General features: G+C 42.0%; 2 protein-coding genes across 2 annotated transcripts in view; both read right to left on the reverse strand.

Moving 5' to 3' along the window:
* LOC309564442 (uncharacterized protein) overlaps nucleotides 1-24411 on the reverse strand; it is a gene marked incomplete at its 3' end in the record, with an annotated part of 317628 nt that overhangs the window by 67793 nt on the left and 225424 nt on the right. The window contains 7 exon segments of the mRNA XM_082269072.1: nucleotides 1311-2060; nucleotides 2240-2605; nucleotides 6720-6861; nucleotides 7083-7208; nucleotides 8551-8619; nucleotides 14214-14311; nucleotides 15585-16238. Coding sequence (XP_082125198.1) covers nucleotides 1311-2060; nucleotides 2240-2605; nucleotides 6720-6861; nucleotides 7083-7208; nucleotides 8551-8619; nucleotides 14214-14311; nucleotides 15585-16238 — 2205 coding nt within the window.
* LOC309562638 (uncharacterized protein) overlaps nucleotides 1-24411 on the reverse strand; it is an 87564-nt gene that overhangs the window by 12488 nt on the left and 50665 nt on the right. The window lies entirely within an intron of this gene.

Here is a 24411-nt window from a genome sequence, read left to right on the forward strand (position 1 = left end):
TTTTCCCCGATGCCGATGGCTCCGGTAATCGGGGAAAACGACCAGGAAGCGGCAGGACGGGGCACCTCTCCCGCCTCCCATAAGGGTGATCTCGCGGCGAATCCCCGCTTGGACCACCCTTATGTTAAAGCGGACCACCCGGCGTTTGAAAAAATACCAGGGTTATGGCAGCTATCTCCTGCCATAACCCCGGTATTTAGCATCAAAGTACCGTCGTAAATACACTTTGGGCGGTCCAACCCGACAAGGGCGTTCACTGCTGATCGGAAAGAGCGCCTACCGGCCATGCTTAGTCCACCACCCTCGGCCTTTCTTTGTAGTCCTCTACATTTACCGCCATCATAGGGATGGAAAAATCAAGTTGCACACATCCGTACAGTTTGTGCCAAAGTTTCCTATGGAACATAAATAGGGATGATCACCTGAGTGAATTTTCTGGTGTCCAAGAAGTTCCCTTGTTTTTTGGTGAAACATCTCCCACCCTCTCAACATGAATAGGGATGATCACCTGCGTGAAGTTTCTGGTGTCCAAAAAAGGTCCCTTGTTTTTTGGTGAAACATCTCCCACCCTCTCAACATGAATAGGGATGATCACCTGCGTGAAGTTTCTGGTGTCCAAAAAAGGTCCCTTGTTTTTTGGTGAAACATCTCCCACCCTCTCAACATGAATAGGGATGATCACCTGAGTGAATTTTCTGGTGTCCAAGAAGTTCCCTTGTTTTTTGGTGAAACATCTCCCACCCTCTCAACATGAATAGGGATGATCACCTGCGTGAAGTTTCTGGTGTCCAAAAAAGGTCCCTTGTTTTTTGGTGAAACATCTCCCACCCTCTCAACATGAATAGGGATGATCACCTGAGTGAATTTTCTGGTGTCCAAGAAGGTCCCTTGTTTTTTGGTGAAACATCTCCCACCCTCTCAACATGAATAGGGATGATCACCTGCGTGAAGTTTCTGGTGTCCAAAAAAGGTCCCTTTTTTAGGTGAAACATCTCCCACCCTCTCAACATAAATAGGGACGAGCACCTGAGTGAATTTTCTGGTGTCCAAGAAGGTCCCTTGTTTTTTGGTGAAACATCTCCCACCCTCTCAACATAAATAGGGATGATCACCTGAGTGAATTTTCTGGTGTCCAAACAAGGTCCCTTTTTTTGGTGAAACATCTCCCACCCTCTTAACATGAGTAGGAACCCTCCCCTGAATGAATTCTCTGGTGTATAGGAAGGAGTCTTTGTTGGGGAAAAAAAAATTTCCGCACTCCGAACACAAATATAAAAACACTCATGAGTGTGATTTCTTTTCGTGTTTACGAAGGTTTCCTTGTTCGGAAAAACTTTTGCCGCACTGTAAACAGTGAAAAGGACGCTCGCCGGTATGAATTCTCTGGTGTTTACGAAGGTTTCCATAGTCGGAGAAACTTTTTTTGCACTCCGAACAAGAAAAGGGGCGCTCGCCCGTATGAATTCTCTGGTGCGTAAGAAGGCATTTTTTAACAGAAAAACATTTCCCGCAGTCGGAACACGAGTAGGGTCGCTCGCCGGTGTGACTTCTTTGGTGTTTGTGAAGGCTTCCTTTCTCCGAAAACGTTTTTCCGCACTCGGAACAGCAAAAGGGACGCTCGCCCGTGTGAATTCTCTGGTGTATAAGAAGGTTTTGTTTCTCCGAAAAACATCTCCCGCACTCTGTGCAGGAAAAGGGACGCTCGCCCGTGTGCGTTCTCTGGTGCACAACAAGCCTTTGTTTCTTAGGAAACAATTTTCCACACACTACACATAAATAAGGAGGCCTAGGCTTGTGAGATCTCTGGTGTGCTAGAAATTCTCTTTTCCTAGTGAACAGTTCCCCGCACACCAAACATGACAATGAGCTCCCTCTTGTGTGAGCTTTCTTATGGCTTGAAGAAGGTTTCTGGGGATTGGATTGAGCTGTTGGCTTGTTGGGTCGGATCGATCTTTCAGCACTGTAAGAACTTAGATGGACATATGAAGCCATAGTATGGGATTTACCAGAAGATGCCTCAGGAAGAGGATTAGAAGAATCCATTGATCTTAGATGGACATCTGAAGTCATAGTATGGGATTTACCATAATATTTCTCGGGATTAGAAGGATCCAATGATCTTAGATGGACATTTAAGGTTTCTGGGGATTGGATTGAGCTGTTGGCTTGTTGGGTCGGATCGATCTTTCAGCACTGTAAGAACTTAGATGGACATATGAAGCCATAGTATGGGATTTACCAGAAGATGCCTCAGGAAGAGGATTAGAAGAATCCATTGATCTTAGATGGACATCTGAAGTCATAGTATGGGATTTACCATAATATTTCTCGGGATTAGAAGGATCCAATGATCTTAGATGGACATTTGGAGTCATAGTACGGGATTTCCCAAACGATTCCACAAGATTAGAAGAGTCCAATGATTTTTGATGGACATTTGGAGTCATAGTATCAGAGAAAGCTTCACGATGAGAAGGATCCATTGGTCTTACCAACCGGCAAAGTCTTCCTTTTGGAAGATGTTGTTCACCATCTTCTGCAATGCAATCTTGAGATGTTATAGGACGTCTCTCACATGTATTGGTCTTTGAAAAATACTGTCCATCTGTTGGAATGAAGTTTTTAAAATATGTTATGTTTGTTTTTTTTTCTTACTCCGATCATTCAGGCAACAGTAGTTGTGCGTTGATGACAATATTAAGGTGAAGAATAGTAATGGACCTTCACCTCATTTCCTGAAAACATGACCACATACTAAAAAAACAAGATTTACAGTTCATACGATGTACAGCAGTGTGGGGGTCTCGGGTTCATCTTCTGATATCACTAAATGATCACTAAATGGTCACATGTTTGATGCATGTATTACTAAAGAAAACTTTCAGAGATGGTGGACCTACTACAGCAGATGGTCAGAGACAGTGGACATGCCATACAACATGCTCCAAAGAGTGTGCAAATGCTACAAGACTTTCATATGGTGTACAGTATCTCCTCCTCGTTTGTTGGGAACATGACGTTATATTGAGGAATGGAGATGGACCTTTCATATGGTGTACAGTATCTCCTTCTCATTTGTTGGGAACATGACGTTATATTGAGGAATGGAGATGGACCTTTCCTATGGAGTACAGTATCTCTTCCTCATTTGTTGGGAACATGACGTTATATTGAGGAATGGAGATGGACCTTTCCTATGGAGTACAGTATCTCTTCCTCATTTGTTGGGAACATGACGTTATATTGAGGAATGGAGATGGACCTTTCCTATGGAGTACAGTATCTCTTCCTCATTTGTTGGGAACATGACGTTATATTGAGGAATGGAGATGGACCTTTCATATGGTGTACAGTATCTCCTCCTCATTTGTTGGGAACATGACGTTATATTGAGGAATGGAGATGGACCTTTCATATGGTGTACAGTATCTCCTCCTCATTTGTTGGGAACATGACGTTATATTGAGGAATGGAGATGGACCTTTCATATGGTGTACAGTATCTCCTCCTCATTGGCTGGGAACATGACGTTATATTGAGGAATGGAGATGGACCTTTCATATGGTGTACAGTATCTCCTCCTCATTCGTTGGGAACATGACGTTAAATTGAGGATTGGAGATGGACCTTTCATATGGTGTGCAGTATCTCCTCCTCGTTTATTAGGAACATGACGTTATATTGAGGAATGGAGATGGACCTTTCATATGGTGTACATTATCTCCTCCTCATTTGTTGGGAACATGACGTTATATTGAGGAATGGAGATGGACCTTTCATATGGTGTACAGTATCTCCTCCTCATTTGTTGGGAACATGACGTTATATTGAGGAATGGAGGTGGACCTTTCATATGGTGTACAGTATCTCCTCCTCATTTGTTGGGAACATGACGTTATATTGAGGAATGGAGATGGACCTTTCATATGGTGTGCAGTATCTCCTCCTCGTTTATTAGGAACATGACGTTATATTGAGGAATGGAGATGGACCTTTCATATGGTGTACATTATCTCCTCCTCATTTGTTGGGAACATGACGTTATATTGAGGAATGGAGATGGACCTTTCATATGGTGTACAGTATCTCCTCCTCATTTGTTGGGAACATGATGTTATATTGAGGAATGGAGATGGACCTTTCATATGGTGTACAGTATCTCCTCCTCATTTGTTGGGAACATGACGTTATATTGAGGAATGGAGATGGACCTTTCATATGGTGTACAGTATCTCCTCCTCATTTGTTGGGAACATGACATTATATTGAGGAATGGAGGTGAACCTTTTATATTGTGTACAGTACCAGGTTCAAACTTAGGGCAATGCAGGCTTAAGTTCCGAAATCTAGTTGTTCATAGTTTAAAAAAATATGCAAGCCAAAATGAATGCAAAAAAACAAATCATCTAATAAAGACTCTGATGTAAGGGAGAACTCTGTGGACTCTGATGTAAGGGATGCTCTGGGAACCCTAATTTAAGGCGGAACACTGAGAACTCTGATGTAGTGAAGGGACACTGATGTAGGGGAAACACTGCAGACTCTGGTGTAAAATAGAACCATGATGTAAGGAGGTCTCTAGGAACCAGAGCACTCACATCATAGTTCTCAGCATTCCCCTTTAATCAGGTTTCCCAGAGGCCCCCTTACATCAGACTCTGCAGAATTTCCCCTTATCCTATAGATGTGAGCAATGTGGGCTCTAATGTAAAGGGGAACTCTGATGTAAGGGGGAACACTGCAGACTCTGGTGTAAAATAGGAGCCCTGATGTAAGGAGGTCTCTAGGAACCAGAGCGCTCACTTACATCATAGTTCCCAGCATTCCCCTTTAATCAGGTTTCCCAGAGCCCCCCTTAAATCAGACTCTGCAGAATTTCCCCTTATCCTATAGATGGGAGCTCTGTGGGCTATAATGTAAAGGGGAACTCTGATGTAAGGGTCTCTGATGTAAGGGGGAACACTGCAGACTCTGGTGTAAAATAGGAACCCTGATGTAAGGAGGTCCCTAGGAACCAGAGCGCTCAATTACATCATAGTTCCCAGCATTCCCCTTTAATCAGGTTTCCCAGAGCCCCCCCTACATTAGACTCTGCAGAATTTCCCCTTATCCTATAGATGTGAGCTATGTGGGCTCTAATGTAAAGGGGAACTCTGATGTAAGGGGGAACACTGCAGACTCTGGTGTAAAATAGGAACCCTGATGTAAGGAGGTCTCTAGGAACCAGAGCGCTCACTTACATCATAGTTCCCAGCATTCCCCTTTAATCAGGTTTCCCAGAGCCCCCCTTAAATCAGACTCTGCAAAATTTCCCCTTATCCTATCGATGGGAGCTCTGTGGGCTCTAATGTAAAGGGGAACTCTGATGTAAGGGTCTCTGATGTAAGGGGGAACTCTGATGTAAGGGGGAACACTGCAGACTCTGGTGTAAAATAGGAACCCTGATGTAAGGAGGTCCCTAGGAACCAGAGCGCTCAATTACATCATAGTTCCCAGCATTCCCCTTTAATCAGGTTTCCCAGAGCCCCCCCTACATTAGACTCTGCAGAATTTCCCCTTATCCTATAGATGTGAGCTATGTGGGCTCTAATGTAAAGGGGAACTCTGATGTAAGGGGGAACACTGCAGACTCTGGTGTAAAATAGGAACACTGATGTAAGGAGGTCTCTAGGAACCAGAGCGCTCAATTACATCATAGTTCCCAGCATTCCCCTTTAATCAGGTTTCCCAGAGCCCCCCTTATAGCAGAATTTCCCCTTATCCTATAGATGGGAGCTCTGTGGGCCCTAATGTAAAGGGGAACACTGGTGTAAGGGGGGGGGGGGGGAATGCTGTGGACTCTGGTGTAAAGGGGAACTCTGATGTAAGGTGGGTCTCTGCTCACCAAAGCTCCCGTTACATCAGAGTAAGCACATCACCCCCTACATGCAATTCCCCCCTACATTAGTGTACTCAAGAGGCAGGAGAGAGAAGGGAGGGGGAGGGAAGACTTCAGTCAAAGACAGGGAAAGGATGGTGAGCTCACTCACCCCAGGATAGAGGCTCAGACGTCGGCATTTTTTCATCCACTGATATAGAGTCCGGCTGCAAGGCTTCAAATTTGCGGCCCACTCATTTCCTTTCTGCGGCACAGCACTGCTGGGGATTAGAGTGTGGGCGGGGCAAACACAGGAGAGGGGTGGGGGTAGGAGGAGCAGATCCAACTCTCTCTCCTCTCCCTTCTGTGCAGGGGGGGGGGGGCAGAGGGAAATGTGTCTGGGCAGCGTACAACAGCAGCCAGCAACCCAGCTAGGGAGCCACAGTCCAGACTGAACAACGTGTCCGGGTTTTAGACAGTCTGAATCCCGGGCACATGATTCAAAACCTGGACTGTCTAGGTGAATCCAGGGCAGATGGCAATCCTATCCTCTGATTCCACCCCGTCATTGTGTCATTACCAGTTAGTACAGCCCTCTAATTATTTCTACTTCTGTAGAGTTAGTCTTAGAATGTCATTGTCTTTAGAAGTAGACTTGGAAAGGCCAAGAAAATAAATCCCTTGTATTGTGTCAGACGACAATGAACTATATTGAGAATTCTCGGGGAGTTAAACTGCCTGTGGATCTTGATAAGTCAACACTTGGGTACTAACTGGTTCTAAAGAAGGATGGCTTTGGATTTTACATTTGCAGCCTCAAATATGTAAAGTGAAATGTGAACAGTTTCTGCTCATTACTCACTTGAGCCAATATACAGAGACGGATCCTCCTCATTAACGGGATCCATAACCTCATCCTCCTCCTTACATTGCTGATCACCCATCACATACGTCTCTTCTTCTTCCTTCTTCACCTCAGCTTTTATATCAATCAGTTCTTCACCCTAAAACCACAAAATAACAAAAGAACATCCTCAAAATCAAAGCACTAATACCCAGGGAGACCTCAGAGATGATTATCTCATAAAGGTTGGAATCCTTTTTAAGTTGGAAATGCTTCAACTCCACCCACCTGATGATGGTGAGGGATGGTGTGACCTTCCTGTGTGGAATCCCAGGAATACAGAGGACGGGGACATCTCTCTGGTGGGTTTCTCTTTTTAGCTGGCTCGATAATAGCATCCTCATAGAGATCCTTGGGTCCTTCAGAAAACTCCTTCATCACTCCATACTCCTCATCCTCTTCTTCATCCTCTTCTTTAACAATATTAATATTCCCAAAGTTTCCACTCTAAATATATTAAAAAAAAACATTTATTAAAAGAAACATACTTGTGTATAAATCATAACTAGAGTTGAGCGGACACCTGGATGTCCGTGTTCGGCCGAACTTAAAAAAAAAGTCCGGGTCCGTGTCCCGGACTTTTTCCGAACTTTACCCAGACACCGAACCCCATTGAAGTCAATGGGGACCCGAACTTTCAGGCACTAAAATGGCTCTAAAAAACCAATGGAAAGGGCTAGAGTGCTGCAAATGGCAGCAAAATGTAGTTAAGAGCATGGCAAGTGCTCTTAAAAATTTGTAATTTTTAAATAGCAGATTAGAACAGCACTCTGTAGTAAAATATAGCTGAACGCTGCACACAACAGACTGATAAAAATATTTTTTTTCTTCCTCCTCCTCCTCAGTGGGCTCAAGTGAGGGCAAAAAGATCGTTCACTGCACCACCCCCCACACAGCAAAATCGATGTAGATCGCTAACGGACGATTGTTCTGTCCTGTGTCTCCTAATCTCTCCAGCCTGTCCCTAAAATGCTCAAATATCTTTCCCTGCCTACACTCCGACCTGTCCCTGCATTCTTTTCGGGCACAATGTTGTTTTTCCCTTTCTGTCCCTAATCAGCAGCAGCCAGCACCGTTATGTGTGCTCTCTCCTTACACTACAGCAGACTGATGCACCGTGCTGGGTCTCTCGAGCTTATAAAGACATGGGTCACATGCTTCAGCTGGCCAATCACAGCTCCTAATACATTAGTAGGCATGGCTGTGATGGCGCACACCAGTTAAACGCTTGTTGATTGGCTGTTGAAAGCCCGCCATTAAAACCGCGCCATTACATACAAAACAGGAAATAAAATTACCGAACACGGATTTTAAACCCGAACATACAGTAAAGTTTTCGGGTCCGTGTTCGGGTAACAAAAATCCAATTATTCGGTACGAACACGAATAATACAGTCTGTATTCGCTCAACACTAATCATAACTATCAGTGATTGTTCCTCATCTACCTGATGATGGTGAGGGATGGTGTGACCTTCCTGTGTGGAGTCCCGGGAATACAGAGGACGGGAACATCTCTCTGGTGGGCTCCCATTACTGGATCCACCTACCTGATGAAGGTGGGGGATGGTGTGACCTTCCGGTGTGGAATCCCGGGAATACAGAGGACAGGGACATCTCTCTGGTGGGTTCCCATTACTGGATCCACCTACCTGATGATGGTGGGGGATGGTTTGGTCTTCCTGTGTGGAATCCCCGGAATACAGAGGACGGGGATTTTCTGGTGGGTTTCTGCTATTAGGTGGCTTCTTTGGGACATCTGTGTGTCCTCCCGTACGCTCTTGCATCACACCATATTCCTCATCCTCCTCTTTATACTCTTCTTTAACATCAATATAATTATCTCCAAGGTTTCCACTCTGAATATATGCAAAAAAAAAAAATAATCATAACAAACATGAATGTGTATAAATCATAACTACCAATAATTGTTGCTCACCTACCTGATGATGGTGAGGGATGGTGTGATCTTCCTGTGTGGAATCCCGGGAATACAGAGGACGGGGACATCTCTCTGGTGGGTTCCCATTACTGGATCCATCTGTAGGAAACACACACACTGACTGAATACATTGTTTCTATGTGTTTATCAGATGATGGTGGATCTAGGTGGATCCTCCGTACTGCTCTCTCCTTTACAATAAAGTCTCCTCTTACCCGGAGATGTGAGGGGCGGCTGATTCTCCATCATGACGTCCTTGTGTTCTTCTAAAGATGGATCATGGGACTGGCAGCTGTTTTTCAGTTGGCCAGATATCCTCTTCACTACTTCCTTTACCCTGTGCACAAATAAACAATCCAGAGAGGGGTTATTTTGATGCAGTTGATTGGCTTAAACACGTTGTAGCACTGCCCCCTTGAGGACTGCTGAATTCTTCACCTTTCTGGGTCCCTCTGGGTTACCATTAGTAAATGCATGCAGAAACGTAACGCTTTACTTTCCGGCTCAGTCAATTAACAGTCTAGGGGTTTGGTTGTTTTATTATAATATAGGGAAGGGGAAGGGAAGAGTGGGATACTCCAGAATTTATCTATTTACAGTCGATGAGGACTCCTATCTGAACTTGCAGCTAGGCTGCAGTTTCACCTTGCCACTATCTGAATTTGAAGTAAAGTTTCTGAAGTGAAGACTTGATTTAGCGCTGTCTTCAGGGTACTTGCCTAGCACCCCCTTTCCTTCCGCCAGCTGACACCCGTCCTGACTACTCTACTCCGGAGCAGCTCCTTAATGGTCAGGCCCTTAGACACAATCCCCTGTACTCATGATACTGTTTTTCCAGGTTCTCCAGTGTCTCAACCCCTCTAGTCAGCTCTCCTGGACCTCTGGGTTCAGCGTCTTCCTTCCTGTTCACCAGGCCGACTGCCTTTGACCGCATGCCACCTGCTACAGAGAAGGAGGCGGCCGCCACACTCCCTCCGGGACTCTGCTCACCAGACAAAGCCCCCGCAGCACATGTGCTCCTGGCTTTTATACCAAACCCCACAATGCACCAAGACAACCAGTCTGTGCCAATCACTGAGACTGTATCAAAGCCTATGTACCCATTGGTCAGAATTTCTCCACTGCCCATTAGGCCTCCTGATTGGACCAGTGTAAAACACTTCCCTAGACCAGGTGAATCACACACTGAGCACCATGAGCAGACCTAACTCACAGATCCTGCTCTCTGGTAGGCAGAAAGCAATATACAATTTGCCTGCTGCTCCTCTGATAGGCAGACAGAGCCAAAAACTATACTCACAACCAAGCACCTACGTAGGAGGGTGCTACAACGTATTGCAAGAATTCCAAAAATTCCCGAACTATAGAAATATGTAAGATTGCATAGCATTGTGCAGAGCATTCAGTTACAATTCCTTTCATTCACTTGACGGTGGTCCTTATCTATGTGGGAACGTGATTTTGATAAATGGCTCTATATTTAGGATGTATCCGGTCTATAAACCAGAGGCTCTGGGTGGACAGTTGGATAAATGGTTCTATATTTAGGATGTATCCGGTCTATAAACCAGAGGCTCTGGATGGACAGTTGGATAAATGGTTCTATATTTAGGATGTATCCGGTCTATAAACCAGAGGCTCTGGATGGACAGTTGGATAAATGGCTCTATATTTAGGATGTATCCAGTCTATAAACCAGAGGCTCTGGATGGACAGTTGGATAAATGGTTCTATATTTAGGATGTATCTGGTCTATAAACCAGAGGCTCTGGATGGACAGTTGGATAAATGGTTCTATATTTAGGATGTATCTGGTCTATAAACCAGAGGCTCTGGATGGACAGTTGGATAAATGGTTCTATATTTAGGATGTATCCGGTCTATAAACCAGAGGCTCCGGATGGACAGTTGGATAAATGGTTCTATATTTAGGATGTATCCGGTCTATAAACCAGAGGCTCTGGATGGACAGTTGGATAAATGGTTCTATATTTAGGATGTATCTGGTCTATAAACCAGAGGCTCTGGATGGACAGTTGGATAAATGGTTCTATATTTAGGATGTATCTGGTCTATAAACCAGAGGCTCTGGATGGACAGTTGGATAAATGGTTCTATATTTAGGATGTATCCGGTCTATAAACCAGAGGCTCCGGATGGACAGTTGGGTAAATGGTTCTATATTTAGGATGTATCCGGTATATAAACCAGAGGCTCTGGATGGACAGTTGGGTAAATGGTTCTATATTTAGGATGTATCCGGTCTATAAACCAGAGGCTCTGGATGGACAGTTGGATAAATGGTTCTATATTTAGGATGTATCGGGACAGATATTATAAAATAACTCCAATATACAGTATGTGATATGTGTGTAGTAGTGGATGTTGGAGATAAAAGACGCCACAGTGACTATGGAGGAAGAGGATGGACATGACGGGGGGGGGGGGGGTTACTGGGTGTAAATATAAAATATTTTTCTCATTACCTCGTTTGTGTAATCCAGCGATGTCTCCTTTTTTCCTCGGTCTTATCTTTCCCAGAACTTCCTGTCTTTCCCTTATATAGCGTCTTGTTTTCACCTTACATCACTTCCTGTTCCTACTTTACATCACTTCCTGTTCGAGCGTTCCATGCGCAGTAAGTGATATCGCCATCTTGTGGTGATTTTTATAACTGCATCCTACTTAATGTTGTAAGATTTTGCCCTCTGCCCCGTAGCTCATTTTTCGGTTATATTTCACACACTGGGGTTGATTTACTAAAACTGGAGAGTGCAAAATCTGGTGCAGCTCCGCATAGAAACCAATCAGCTTCCAGGTTTTATTATCAAAGCTTAATTGAATAAGTTGAAGTTAGAAGCTGATTGGCTACCATGCACAGCTGCACCGGATTCTGCACCCTCCAGTTTTAGTATATTAACCCCATTGTTTTGCCTCCTTACCACCTGCTTTAACCCCTAAGACCACACAAAAGCAACCCCATTCACAAAATCAGAGGGAGTACAGGGGTTATAATTCCTGCCACACTTGCGAAGCAAAGCATCACAGCCACGACATATACTAGCTCTGGCCTGTTTATTGACCATGTTAATGCCTGTTGCCCGGACCAGTCCCTTGCCTCCCTGCTGACCGTGTCTCTGCCTGCGTCTGAACTGACCCATCTGCTCATCCTGCTGATAACGTTCCTGCGAGACACCAATCCCGGCCATCCCTTGCAGACACCTGAACCACAGGAACTCTTTTGTTCATTCCTGTATTCAGCCTCATATACGTCCTGGCCAGTGAAAATGGCATTCCTGGCAGTAGCCACATACCAGTAGGTGCTCCAAGGTGCATCTCTGCTAGCAGTCTTTTGTTCTCTGTGTTCTTTCATGCATGACCTAGCTTGGCTGATGACTCTCCTGGCTCTCGACCCAGCATCGGCTGATGACCCGACTTTGGCAGACGACCCAGCTTCGGCAGACTGCCCACTTCTGGATCCGACCCCGGCTTGGATTACTACCTGTTCCTGGACTTGACCCGGGCTTGTGCCTGCTCTCATTTCCTCACTACTATTGCTCTGCGATTAATATTGTTGTTTCCTCAAATAAACTGCTTCATTTTACCTGCACTCCCATGTGGTCTGGTTTCCTGGCACCCTGACAGTATGTCGATAATCAGGAGGAGTAGCAGAATATGTTTTGGGGTGTAATTATAAGTGTGCCCATGCTGTGTGTGAGAAATATTTTATTACATTGACAACTTTGTGTAAAAAATAATCATTTTCATTCTGCATTTTAAAAAAAAATTGTTGCAAAAAATGAAGGCTTCAAAAGACTTGAACATGCCTTTAAGAAAATACCTTGGAGTGTTTGCTTTCCATAATGTCATCATTTTGTGGTTGTTTCCACTGTCCTGGTGCTCCAAGGCTGCCAAAAATATGATTGGTAGTCAGAAAATTTGATGTGTAATTTATGCCCCTAGAACACCTGAAGGTGCTCCTTGGATTTTTAGTCTCTTTTTGTGGCTAGGCTGTGAAAAAGTCTCACACGTGGTATCTCCATTCTCGGGAGGAGTAGCAGAATAAGTTTCGGGGTGTAATTATAAGTATGCTCATGCTGTGTTTGAGAAATAATTTATTACATTGACAACTTTGTGTAAAAAGAAATAATTTTAATTTTCATTCCGCATTTTCTAAAAACTTGTGGCAAAAAAATGAAGCCTTCAAAAGACTCGCCATGCCTTTTAAGAAAATATCTTGGAGTGTTTGCTTTCCATAATGTCATCATTTTGTGGTTGTTTCCACTGTCCTGGTGCTCCAAGGCTGCCAAAAATGTGATTGTTAGTTAGAAAATTGGATGCATAATTTATGCCCCTAGAACACCTGAAGGTGCTCCTTGGATGTTTAGTCTCTTTTTGTGTCTAGGCTGTAAAAAAGTCTCACACATGTGGTATCTCCATACTCGGGTGAAGTAGCAGAATGTTTTTGGGGTGTAATTCTATGTATGCCTATGATATGTGTTAGAAATATCTTAATTTTTGACAACATTGTGTAAAAATAATAATTTTCATTGTCTTTCCTGCATTTTCCAAAAACTTGTGACAAAAAAATTAAATTTTCAATAGATTTATTATGCCTCTTAGAAAATACCTTGGAGTGTTTGCTTTTCAAAATGTCATTTTGTGGGTGTTTCCACTGCCCTGGTGCTCCAGGGCCTCAGAAAAATGTGATAGGTAGCCAGGATATTGGAAGCGTAATTTATGCTCCTTGATAGCCCAAAGGTGCTCTTTGGATTTTGGGTCCCTCTATACATCTAGGCTATGAAAAAGTCTCACGCATGTGGCATCTCCATACTCAGGAGGCATAACAGAATGTGTTTTGGAGTTTAATTATAAATATAACATATTCTCCCCACTTTACCCTTTCAGCAAAAATCCCTTCTCCCCCCCTCCCAAAACATCCAACAAATTCCCCCCCCCCAAATTTCCCCACCCGCAGAACAAATTTTGTCCCCGCTTCTAGCACAAATCCCTCCAATCCCCCCTCTAGTACAAATTCATTTCCTCCCCAAACCCCCCAAGCATAAATATTCTCCTCCTACCCCCCTCCCAGCACAACCCCCTTTACCCAAATACCCTTATCCCCCCCCATCACTCCTCCCTGATTAAATTCCCCCCTTTAAACACAATCCCCTCAATTATCCCTTTGGATAAAAATCCTCTCCACCCCCCATCCCCCATCACAGCACAAATCCTTCTCCCACCACCACCCAGAACAAATAATCCCCCCAGCACAAATCCTATTATTCCATCCCCCCTCCGCATCTCTCCCTATACTGAGTGTGGTTCAATGCCTTCTTCCTGAACTTTCTTGGGTCATGACCCACATCATACCCGAGGAGAAGCCTGGAGGAAACTTCACTCTGACCATGTATCATTGTGACAGGCAGCTAGCGGGTAGAGATGCCAAATAATAGATGATCGTGGTGTCAGGGACCTAGGCCACCCTTCAGGAGATGCAGGGGCACATACAGTAATTTGGGTGTCAGGGTACCAGCGCACCTCTGGGAAGTACATTATGGATGCCAAGTGCCCGCACTTGTTGTTGGACTGCAGGGTTTTTTGGAAATCTGGACACAGTTCCACAGAATACAGGACAGTTGGAAGGTATGGCATGGCTGGGAAGGTATGGCCGGTGGGGAGAGATGTCGGATAATATAGAATGTGTGATCATGGTGCTTTGGACCACAACACAAGACCACAACGACTGGAACAAGACACACTAAAATTACCAATAACAGCAATTCGTCACAAGTAAAACTATACGCTAATAAACCCTCCGTACTAATAACTACTTGCCGGCCACCCCATAGCAGCATATATATATATATGCTGCGGCTTAACAAATTAAACCAAATATCATAAAGTGAAAATATATCTCATCTAGCCGTGCAAAACACATTTATAAATAAGAAATTTGATTATTGGGATTTTTATTTAACCAAAAACATGCAGCAGAATACATATTGGCTTAAAATAATGAAGAAATTCGATTTTTTACATTTTTTATTGGATGTTTTATAGCATAAAGTAAAAAGTATGTTTTTGTTTTTTTCAAATTTGTTGCTCTTTTTTTGTTTATAGCGCAAAATATAAAAAACGCAGAGGTGATCAAATACCACCAAAAGAAAGCTCTGTTTGTGGGAAAAAAAGGACATCAATTTTATTTGGGTACATCGTCGCACGACCGCGCAATGGTCAGTTAAAGTAATGCAGTGCTGTGTCGCAACAGAATAAACAACACAGATTAAAAAAAAATAAATAAAAAAAATAACAGAAAATCAAAACTATCAAAATACAAATAGTACACCACATTTGCTAGCATTACCCAAAATAATAATTAACCTAATACTAACATGCTATAAAAACTACATAAAAATCCGGATCATTGTGATCCATTCTTTTATTAGGATATATCGATGATTAAGATATATCGATGATTAGGATATATTGATGGTTAGGATATATTGATGATTAGGATATATCGATGATTACACACACTGATTACACCTCACATCACATCCACACAATACAAAAATAAAAGGAAAAACAAAAATTTGATAGAATTTTAATATTTATAGAATAAAAAACAAAGTGAACATTGAAATACAACATATGAAGGTTTGTCTGGTCAGAACAATTTTCACACTCAAATGGCAATAAGACTCTCACCCGTATGATTTCTCTTAATGTGCATACGAAGGCTTCCATTTGAATGAAAACATTTTCCACACTCTGGACAGCTGAAGGGACGCACACCAGTGTGAATTCTCTGGTGGTTCACAAAGATTTCATTTTTAGAAAAACTTTTTCCACACTCTGAACAGGAAAAGGGACGCTCACCCGTGTGAATTCTCTGGTGTGTCACAAAGACTCCTTTTCCAGAAAAACCTTTTCCGCACTCTGAACAGGTAAAGGGACGCTCCCCTGTGTGAAATCTCAGGTGTACAACCAGGCTTTCCTTCCTAGCATAACATTTTCCACACTCTGAACATGAATAAGGAGGCTCAGCCTTGTGAGATTTCTGGTGTTTAAGAAGTGCTTTTTTATTGGGGAATTTTTTCCCGCACACCAAACATGACAATGAGCTCCTTCCTGTGGGAGCTTCCTCGAGGCTTGATGATTTCTGGGGATAGGATGAATCTGTTGATCTGTCAGCACTGTGAGAACTTAGACAGTCATCTGAAGTCATGGTATGGGATATTTTAGAAGATTCCTCGGGATTAGAAGGATCCATTGATCTTAGATGGACATCTGAAGTCAAAGTATGGGATTTTTTAGGAGATTCCTCAGGATAAGAAGGATCCATTGATCTTAGATGGGCATCTGAAGTTGTAGTTTGCAATTGATCAGAAGGCTCCTCAGGATTAGAAGGATCCATTGATCTTATCAACCAGCAAAGTGTTACTTTTGGAGGATATTGTGCAAGGTCACTATCGTCTGCAGTGTAAGCTGGAGATGTAATAGGATGTCTTTCCATTGTATTGGACTGTTCATCTATTGGAATGAAAATTTTAAACATGGTATGTTTGTTTTTATACACACCGGCAACAGTACATAAGCATTGATGACATTGTTATGGTAAAAAATAGTGGTGGACCTTCCTTCACCTCACTTGTTGGAAACATGACGTTATATTGAGGAATGGAGATGGACCTTTCATATGGTGTACAGTATCTCCTCCTCATTTGTTGGGAACATGACGTTATATTGAGGAATGAAGATGGACCTTTCATATGGTGTACAGTATCTCCTCCTCATTTGTTGGGAACATGACGTTATATTGAGGAATGGAGATGGACCTTTCATATGGTGTACAGTATCTCCTCCTCATTTGTTGGGAACATGACATTATATTGAGGAATGGAGATGGACCTTTCATATGGTGTACAGTATCTCCTCCTGATTTGTTGGGAACATGACGTTATATTGCGGGATGGAGATGGACCTTTCATATGGTGTACAGTATCTCCTCCTGATTTGTTGGGAACATGACGTTATATTGCGGGATGGAGATGGACCTTTCATATGGTGTACAGTATCTCCTCCTCATTTGTTGGGGGCATGACGTTATATTGAGGAATGGAGATGGACCTTTCATATGGTGTACAGTATCTCCTCCTCATTTGTTGGGGACATGACGTTATATTGAGGAATGGAGATGGACCTTTCATATGGTGTACAGTATCTCCTCCTCATTTGTTGGGAACATGACGTTAAATTGAGGAATGGAGGTGGACCTTTCATATGGTGTACAGTATCTCCTCCTCATTTGTTGGGGACATGACGTTATATTGAGGAATGGAGATGGACCTTTCATATGGTGTACAGTATCTCCTCCTCATTTGTAGAGAACATGACGTTATATTGAGGAATGGAGATGGACCTTTCATATGGTGTACAGTATCTCCTCCTCATTTGTTGGGAACATGACGTTATATTGAGGAATGGAGATGGACCTTTCATATGGTGTACAGTATCTCCTCCTCATTTGTTGGGGACATGACGTTATATTGAGGAATGGAGATGGACCTTTCATATGGTGTACAGTATCTCCTCCTCATTTGTTGGGAACATGACGTTATATTGAGGAATGGAGATGGACCTTTCATATGGTGTACAGTATCTCCTCCTCATTTGTTGGGAACATGACGTTATATTGAGGAATGGAGATGGACCTTTCATATGGTGTACAGTATCTCCTCCTCATTTGTTGGGAACATGACGTTATATTAAGGAATGAAGATTGACCTATACCATATGGTATGCAGTGCTTCTACCATATTTGTTGGTAGCGTGAGGTTAAATGAAAGACTAGAGGTGAACATTTCATATGATGTACAATAGGGATGAGACTCAAGCTTGCTGCAATGCAGATGTTTAGACTCCCAACTCTAGTAATTCATTAATATACAAAATATGGAAACCAAACTGGCAGAGTTGGTATGTTCGCCCGCCCTCTAGCTCTGATAATTCAGTTGGTGGGCAATACTGCTATTGCCACTTCAAACTGGACAGGCCACAAGATTCACTGGTTCCTAGGATGCTAGGATGGTGTACAATATCCTCACCTTGTTTTTTGGATCATGATGTGGGGAATGATATGTACTCTTCAAAAAAGTGCAAAACAAATGCAGAAAAACAAAACATTTAATGAATTGGGCAAAATAAGCAAACTAGCCATGGCACACTGTGTAATAATGTACATTATTACACAGTGTGCCATGGCTAGTTTGCTTATTTTGCCAAATTCATTAAATGTTTTGTTTTTCTGCACATGTGAACTTGTGTATAGGGGTATATACACACACACATGTATGTATATATACACCTACACATATATAGGTGTGAAAAGAGCAGAACCCTATGCTTGCGCTAATGAAATAATTGACAGGCATATGGCTCTGTTCCTATCACACCTATATGTGTGTATGTGTATAATGTAATGTGTGTGTATATATAAGTGTGTGTGTATATATACCCCTATACACAAGTTCAGATGTCATGCCTGACTCCAAAGACCCCAAAAAAATGCCCAAAAAAACGCCTGCGCCAAAAAAAAGTGTAAAACAAATGCAAAAAAACAAAACATTTAATGAATTTGGCAAAATAAGCAAACTAGCCATGGCACACTGTGTAATAATGTACAGAGTACAGACATTGATGTCTTGGGTATTGTGAGGAATGGAGGTGGACCTTCCTTCAGACACTTTTTTGGAAATATCACATTATTTTGAAGAATGGAAATGGATCTTTGTCATGTTGGTCCAGCAGTAAGTGTTTGCTTCCACAACAGTCTATTCTTTGATGTTTTGTGTATTTGATATGTTCCTCTGATTCCACCCCGTCTTTGTTTCACTACCAGTTAGTAAAGCCCTCGAACAATTTCTGCTTCTCTAGAGTTACCGTAGGTTTAGAATGTCATTGTCTTTACACTTGGAAAGGCCAAGAAAAACATCCTTTGCATTGTGTAAAACTATAATGAAGTATATTGGAATTTGCTTCTGAGACTTCTTGGAGAGTAAAACCGCCTGTGGATCTTATTAAGTCAGCACTTGGGTGCAAACTGGTTTTAAAGAAGCATGGCTATGGATTTTAACAACATTCGTGGCCTTAAACTGGTAAAAGTTAAATGTGTACAATTTCTGCTCATTACTCACTTGAGCTGACATCTGGAGAAGATTCCTCTTCTTTAATGGGATCCATAACCTCATCCTCCTTCATACATTGCTGATCACCCATCACATACGTCTCTTCTTCTTCCTTCTTCACCTCAACTTTTATATCAATCAGTTCCTCACCTTAAAACCACAAAATGAGGACAAGAACCATCCTCAAAGCAGGAGACCTCAGAGATGATTACCTCATACAGTTTGGAATCATTTTTAGTTTGTATATAATCTGACTTCTCCTACCTGATGATGGCGAGGGATGGTGTGATCTTCCTGTGTGGAATCCCGGGAATACAGAGGACGGGGACATCTATCTGGTTGGTTTCCATTACTGGATCCATCTACCGGATGGTGAGGGATGGTGTGACCTTCTTGAGTGAAATCACGGGAATATAGAGGACGGGGACATCTCTCTGGTTGGTTTCTGTACCTGGATGACTCCACCGTGGTGTCCTTGTACAGATCTTGGGGTCCCTTAGGAAATCTTGAATCCTCCATCACCCCATTCTCCTCTTTTATCTCTTCTTTAACCTCAACTTTACAATAACTCAGGTTTCCACTCTGAATATATCATAAAAAATTACAATTGTAACAATGCAGATAATGAACAGATCCTAATGATCCTATCAGTGATTGTTCCTCATCTTCTTCTTTCTTCACCTCAACTTTTATATCTATTAGTTCTTCACCCTAAAAACCACAAAATGATAGAAAGGACTACCCTTAAAACATGAGCACTAATACCTGGGGAACTCAGAGATGATTATCACATACAATCTGGAATCACTTTTAAGTTGGAGATGCTCCAACTCCACCTACCTGATGGTGGTGAGGGATGGTGAGATCTTCCTGTGTGGAATCCCGGGAATACAGAGGATGGGGACATTTCTCTGGTGGGTTCCCATTACTGGATCCATCTGTAGGAAACACACACACTGACTGAATACATTGTTTCTATGTGTTTATCAGATGATGGGGGATCTAGGTGGATCCTCTGTACTGCTCTCTCCTTTACAATAAAGTCTCCTCTTACCCGGTGATGTGAGGGGCGGCTGATTCTCCATCATGACGTCCTTGTAGAGATCCTTGTGTCCTTCTGAAGATGGATCCTGAGATTGCTAGCAGTTTTTCAACTGCTCAGATATCCTCTTCACTACTTCTTTATCCTGTGTACAATTAAATTATCAGTAAGTACATTCCCAGAATCCTCCTCGTCTATCTGTTCAGGTTTAATACCCTAAACTGTGTCTGTCTGCCCCATATTGGCACTACTTTATATCCATTAAAGTATGCAGTAAGCAGATAAGTATTTGCATCCTGAGTAGAGTCGGGACTGGCCAAAGAGGATGACATTGATGCAGTTGGCCAACTTGAACACGTATTCCAAGAATTGTAAAATCCCCAATATATAGAAATATGGAAGAGTGTATAGCAGTATGCAGAACATTAACCTATCATTTTTGTAATATTCTTTCATTCACTTGACGGTGGTCCTTATCTATGTCATTTCATCTATGTGGTCTATAAACCAGAGGCTCTGGATGGACAGTTGGATGAATGGTTCTATATTTAGAATGTATTCGGTCTATAAACCAGAGGCTCTGGATGGACAGTTGGATGAATGGTTCTATATTTAGAATGTATCTGGTCTATAAACCAGAGGCTCTGGATGGACAGTTGGATAAATGGTTCCATATTTAGGATGTATTTGGTTTAAAAACCAGAGGCTCTGGATGGACAGTTGGATAAATAGCTCTATATTTTGGCTGTATCCGGTCTAAAAACCAGAGGCTCTGGATGGACAGTTGGATATATTGTTCTATATTTAGGATGTATCTGGTCTATAAACAACAGACTAGGGAGGGGCAGTTGGATAAATGGCTCTATATTTAGGATGTATCTGCTATATAAACCAGAGGCTCTGGATTAAAATTTGGATAAATGGTTCTATATTACATAGAAACATAGAATGTGTCGGCAGATAAGAACCATTTGGCCCATCTAGTCTGCCCAATATATCTGAAACCTATGAATAGTCCCTGGCCCTATCTTATATGAAGGATAGCCTTATGCCTATCCCATGCATGCTTAAACTCCTTCACTGTATTTGCAGCTACCACTTCTGCAGGAAGGTTATTCCATGCATCCACTACTCTCTCAGTAAAGTAATACTTCCTCATATTACTTTTAAACCTTTGCCCCTCTAATTTAAAACTGTGTCCTCTTGTGGTAGTTTTTCTTCTTTTAAATATGCTCTCCTCCTTTACCGAGTTGATTCCCTTTATGTATTTAAAAGTTTCTATCATATCCCCTCTGTCTCTTCTTTCTTCCAAGCTATACATGTTAAGGTCCTTTAACCTTTCCTGGTAAGTTTTTTCCTGCAATCCATGTACTAGTTTAGTAGCTCTTCTCTGAACTCTCTCTAGAGTATCTATATCCTTCTGGAGATATGGCCTCCAGTACTGCGCACAATACTCCAAGTGAGGTCTCACCAGTGTTCTGTACAGCGGCATAAGCACTTCTCTCTTTCTACTGCTTATACCTCTCCCTATACATCCAAGCATTCTGCTGGCATTTCGTGCTGCTCTATTACATTGTCTTCCCACCTTTAAGTCTTCTGAAATAATTACTCCTAAATCCCTTTCCTCAGATACTGAGGTCAGGACTGTGTCAAATATTCTATATTCTGCCCTTGGGTTTTTACGCCCCAGGTGCATTATCTTGCACTTATCCACATTAAATTTCAGTTGCCAGAGTTCTGACCATTCTTCTAGCTTTCCTAAATCCTTTTCCATTTGGCATTTCCCTCCAGGAACATCAACCCTGTTACATATCTTTGTGTCATCAGCAAAAAGACAAACCTTACCATCGAGGCCTTTTGTAATATCACTTATGAAGATATTAAACAAAATTGGTCCCAGTACAGATCCCTGAGGTACCCCACTGGTAACATGACCTTGTTCTGAATGTTCTCCATTGACTACAACCCTCTGTTGTCTGTCACTCAGCCACTGCCTAATCCACTCAACAATATGGGAGTCCATGCTCAATGACTGCAGTTTATTGATAAGTCTTCTATGTGGGACAGTGTCAAAAGCCTTACTAAAATCTAGATATGCAATGTCTACTGCACCTCCACCGTCTATTATTTTAGTCACCCAGTCAAAAAAATCTATAAGATTTGTTTGACATGATCTCCCTGAAGTAAACCCATGTTGTTTTTCATCTTGCAATCCATGGGATTTAAGATGTTCCACAATCCTATCCTTTAATAGGGTTTCCATTAATTTGCCTACTATTGATGTCAGACTCACTGGTCTATAGTTGCTCGATTCCTCCCTACTACCTTTCTTGTGAATGGGCACAACATTTGCCAATTTCCAATCTTCCGGGACGACTCCTGTTACTAATGATTGGTTAAATAAATCTGTTAATGGTTTTGCCAGCTCACCACTAAGCTCTTTTAATAATTTTGGGTGTATCTCATCAGGACCCTGTGACTTATTTGTCTTCACTTTAGACAGCAATCTTAGAACGTCTTCCTCTGTAAAGACACATGCATCAAACGATTCATTAGTCATCCTTTCAAGTGGAGGTCCTTCTCCTTCTTTTTCTTCTGTAAAAACTGAACAGAAGTATTCATTAAGGCAGTCGGCTAGCCCTTTATTCTCTTCTACATACCTTCCGTCCTTTGTTTTTAATTTAGTTATTCCTTGTTTTAATTTCCTTTTTTCATTTATATATCTGAAGAATGTCTTATCCCCCTTTTTCATAGACTGAGCTAGTTTTTCTTCTGCCTGCGCTTTAGAAGTTCTTATAACTTGCTTGGCCTCTTTCTGCCTAATCTTGTAGATTTCCTTATCTTCATTGCTCTGGGTTTTTTTATAATTACAAAATGCTAGCTTTTTATTTTTAATGATTTGGGCCACTTCTGCTGAGTACCACAGTGGTCTCTTCCTTTTTTTGCTTTTACTGACAAGTCTAATGCAATTTTCTGTTGCCTTCAATAATGCACCTTTTAAGTAGTCCCATTTCTCCTGGACTCCATGTAATCCGTACCAGTCTGATAAGGACTCATTTATGACTAATTTCATTTTTGAAAAGTCTGTTTTTCTAAAATCTAAAACGTTTGTTTTTGTGTGGTGTGACTCTTTCACAGTTCTTATATTAAACCACACTGACTGGTGATCACTAGATCCCAAGGTTTCGCCTACAATGACATCATATACCGAATCCCCATTTGTGAATACCAAATCCAAAATGGCCTCCCTCCGGGTTGGCTCCTCAACCACTTGTTGCAGAGACAACCCCAGTAGGGAATTTAGAATATCTGTACTCCTGGTAGAACTTGCTATTTTGGTTTTCCAGTTTATATCTGGAAGATTGAAATCTCCCATAATGATAACTTCTCCTTTCATTGTCATTTTAGCTATTTCTTCAACTAGTAGATCATCTAGTTCTTTAACTTGACCAGGTGGTCTATATATCACACATACACGAGTTACTGCATGATTAGCAAACTGCAACGTAACCCAAACTGACTCTATGTTGGCCTCACCAACTTGTATTAGGTTAGATTTAATGCTATCTTTCACATACAGGGCCACTCCTCCTCCTTTCTTGCCTTCTCTGTCTCTTCTGTATAAAGAGTACCCTGGTATGGTTATGTCCCAGTCATTTCTTTCATTAAACCATGTCTCCGTAACAGCCACTAAATCTACATTCTCAGATTCCATTATTGACCCAAGTTCATTGATTTTTTTACCTAAACTGCGAGCATTTGTAGACAGGACTCTGAGCTTATCATTTCTTAACCTCTGTGCTTCTGACCTGTTCTGGCATTGTTTCGGGGGGCAATTGGACTCTTGTAATTCCACTCTTTTGCCCCCCCTTCCTAGTTTAAATACTCTTTCGCAAATTCTTGGAGTTGTTCACTAAGTACATTTGTTCCTTTGAGAGAAAGATGCAAACCATCTTTTTTGTACAGTTCCTTTCTATTCCAAGTAGAGCTATCATGAGAAACAAAGCCAAATCCTTGCTCTTGACACCATTTACTAAGCCATATGTTGAACTCCTTTATGCGCCTCTGCCTATCATTCTGAACATTATGCACAGGCAGAACTTCAGAAAATGAAATGGTGGATGCAAAATCCTGTACGTCATTACCAAGTGTGATAAAAGATTTTCATCTTATATTTAGGATGTATCTGGTCTATAAACCAGAGGCTCTGGATGGACAGTTGGATAAAGGGTTCTATATTTAGGATGTATCTGGTCTATAAACCAGAGGCTCTGGATAGACAGTTGGATAAATGGTTCTATATTTAGGATGTATCTGGACTATAAACCAGAGGCTCTGGAATAAAATTTGGATAAATGGTTCTATATTTAGGATGTATCTGGTCTATAAACCAGAGGCTCTGGATGGACAGTTGGATAAATGGTTCTATATTTAGGATGTATCTGGTCTATAAACCAGAGGCTCTGGATGGACAGTT

The sequence above is a fragment of the Pelophylax lessonae genome (genome assembly GCF_965119305.1).
Source record: "Pelophylax lessonae genome assembly, chromosome: 9".
Taxonomy (NCBI): domain Eukaryota; kingdom Metazoa; phylum Chordata; class Amphibia; order Anura; family Ranidae; genus Pelophylax; species Pelophylax lessonae.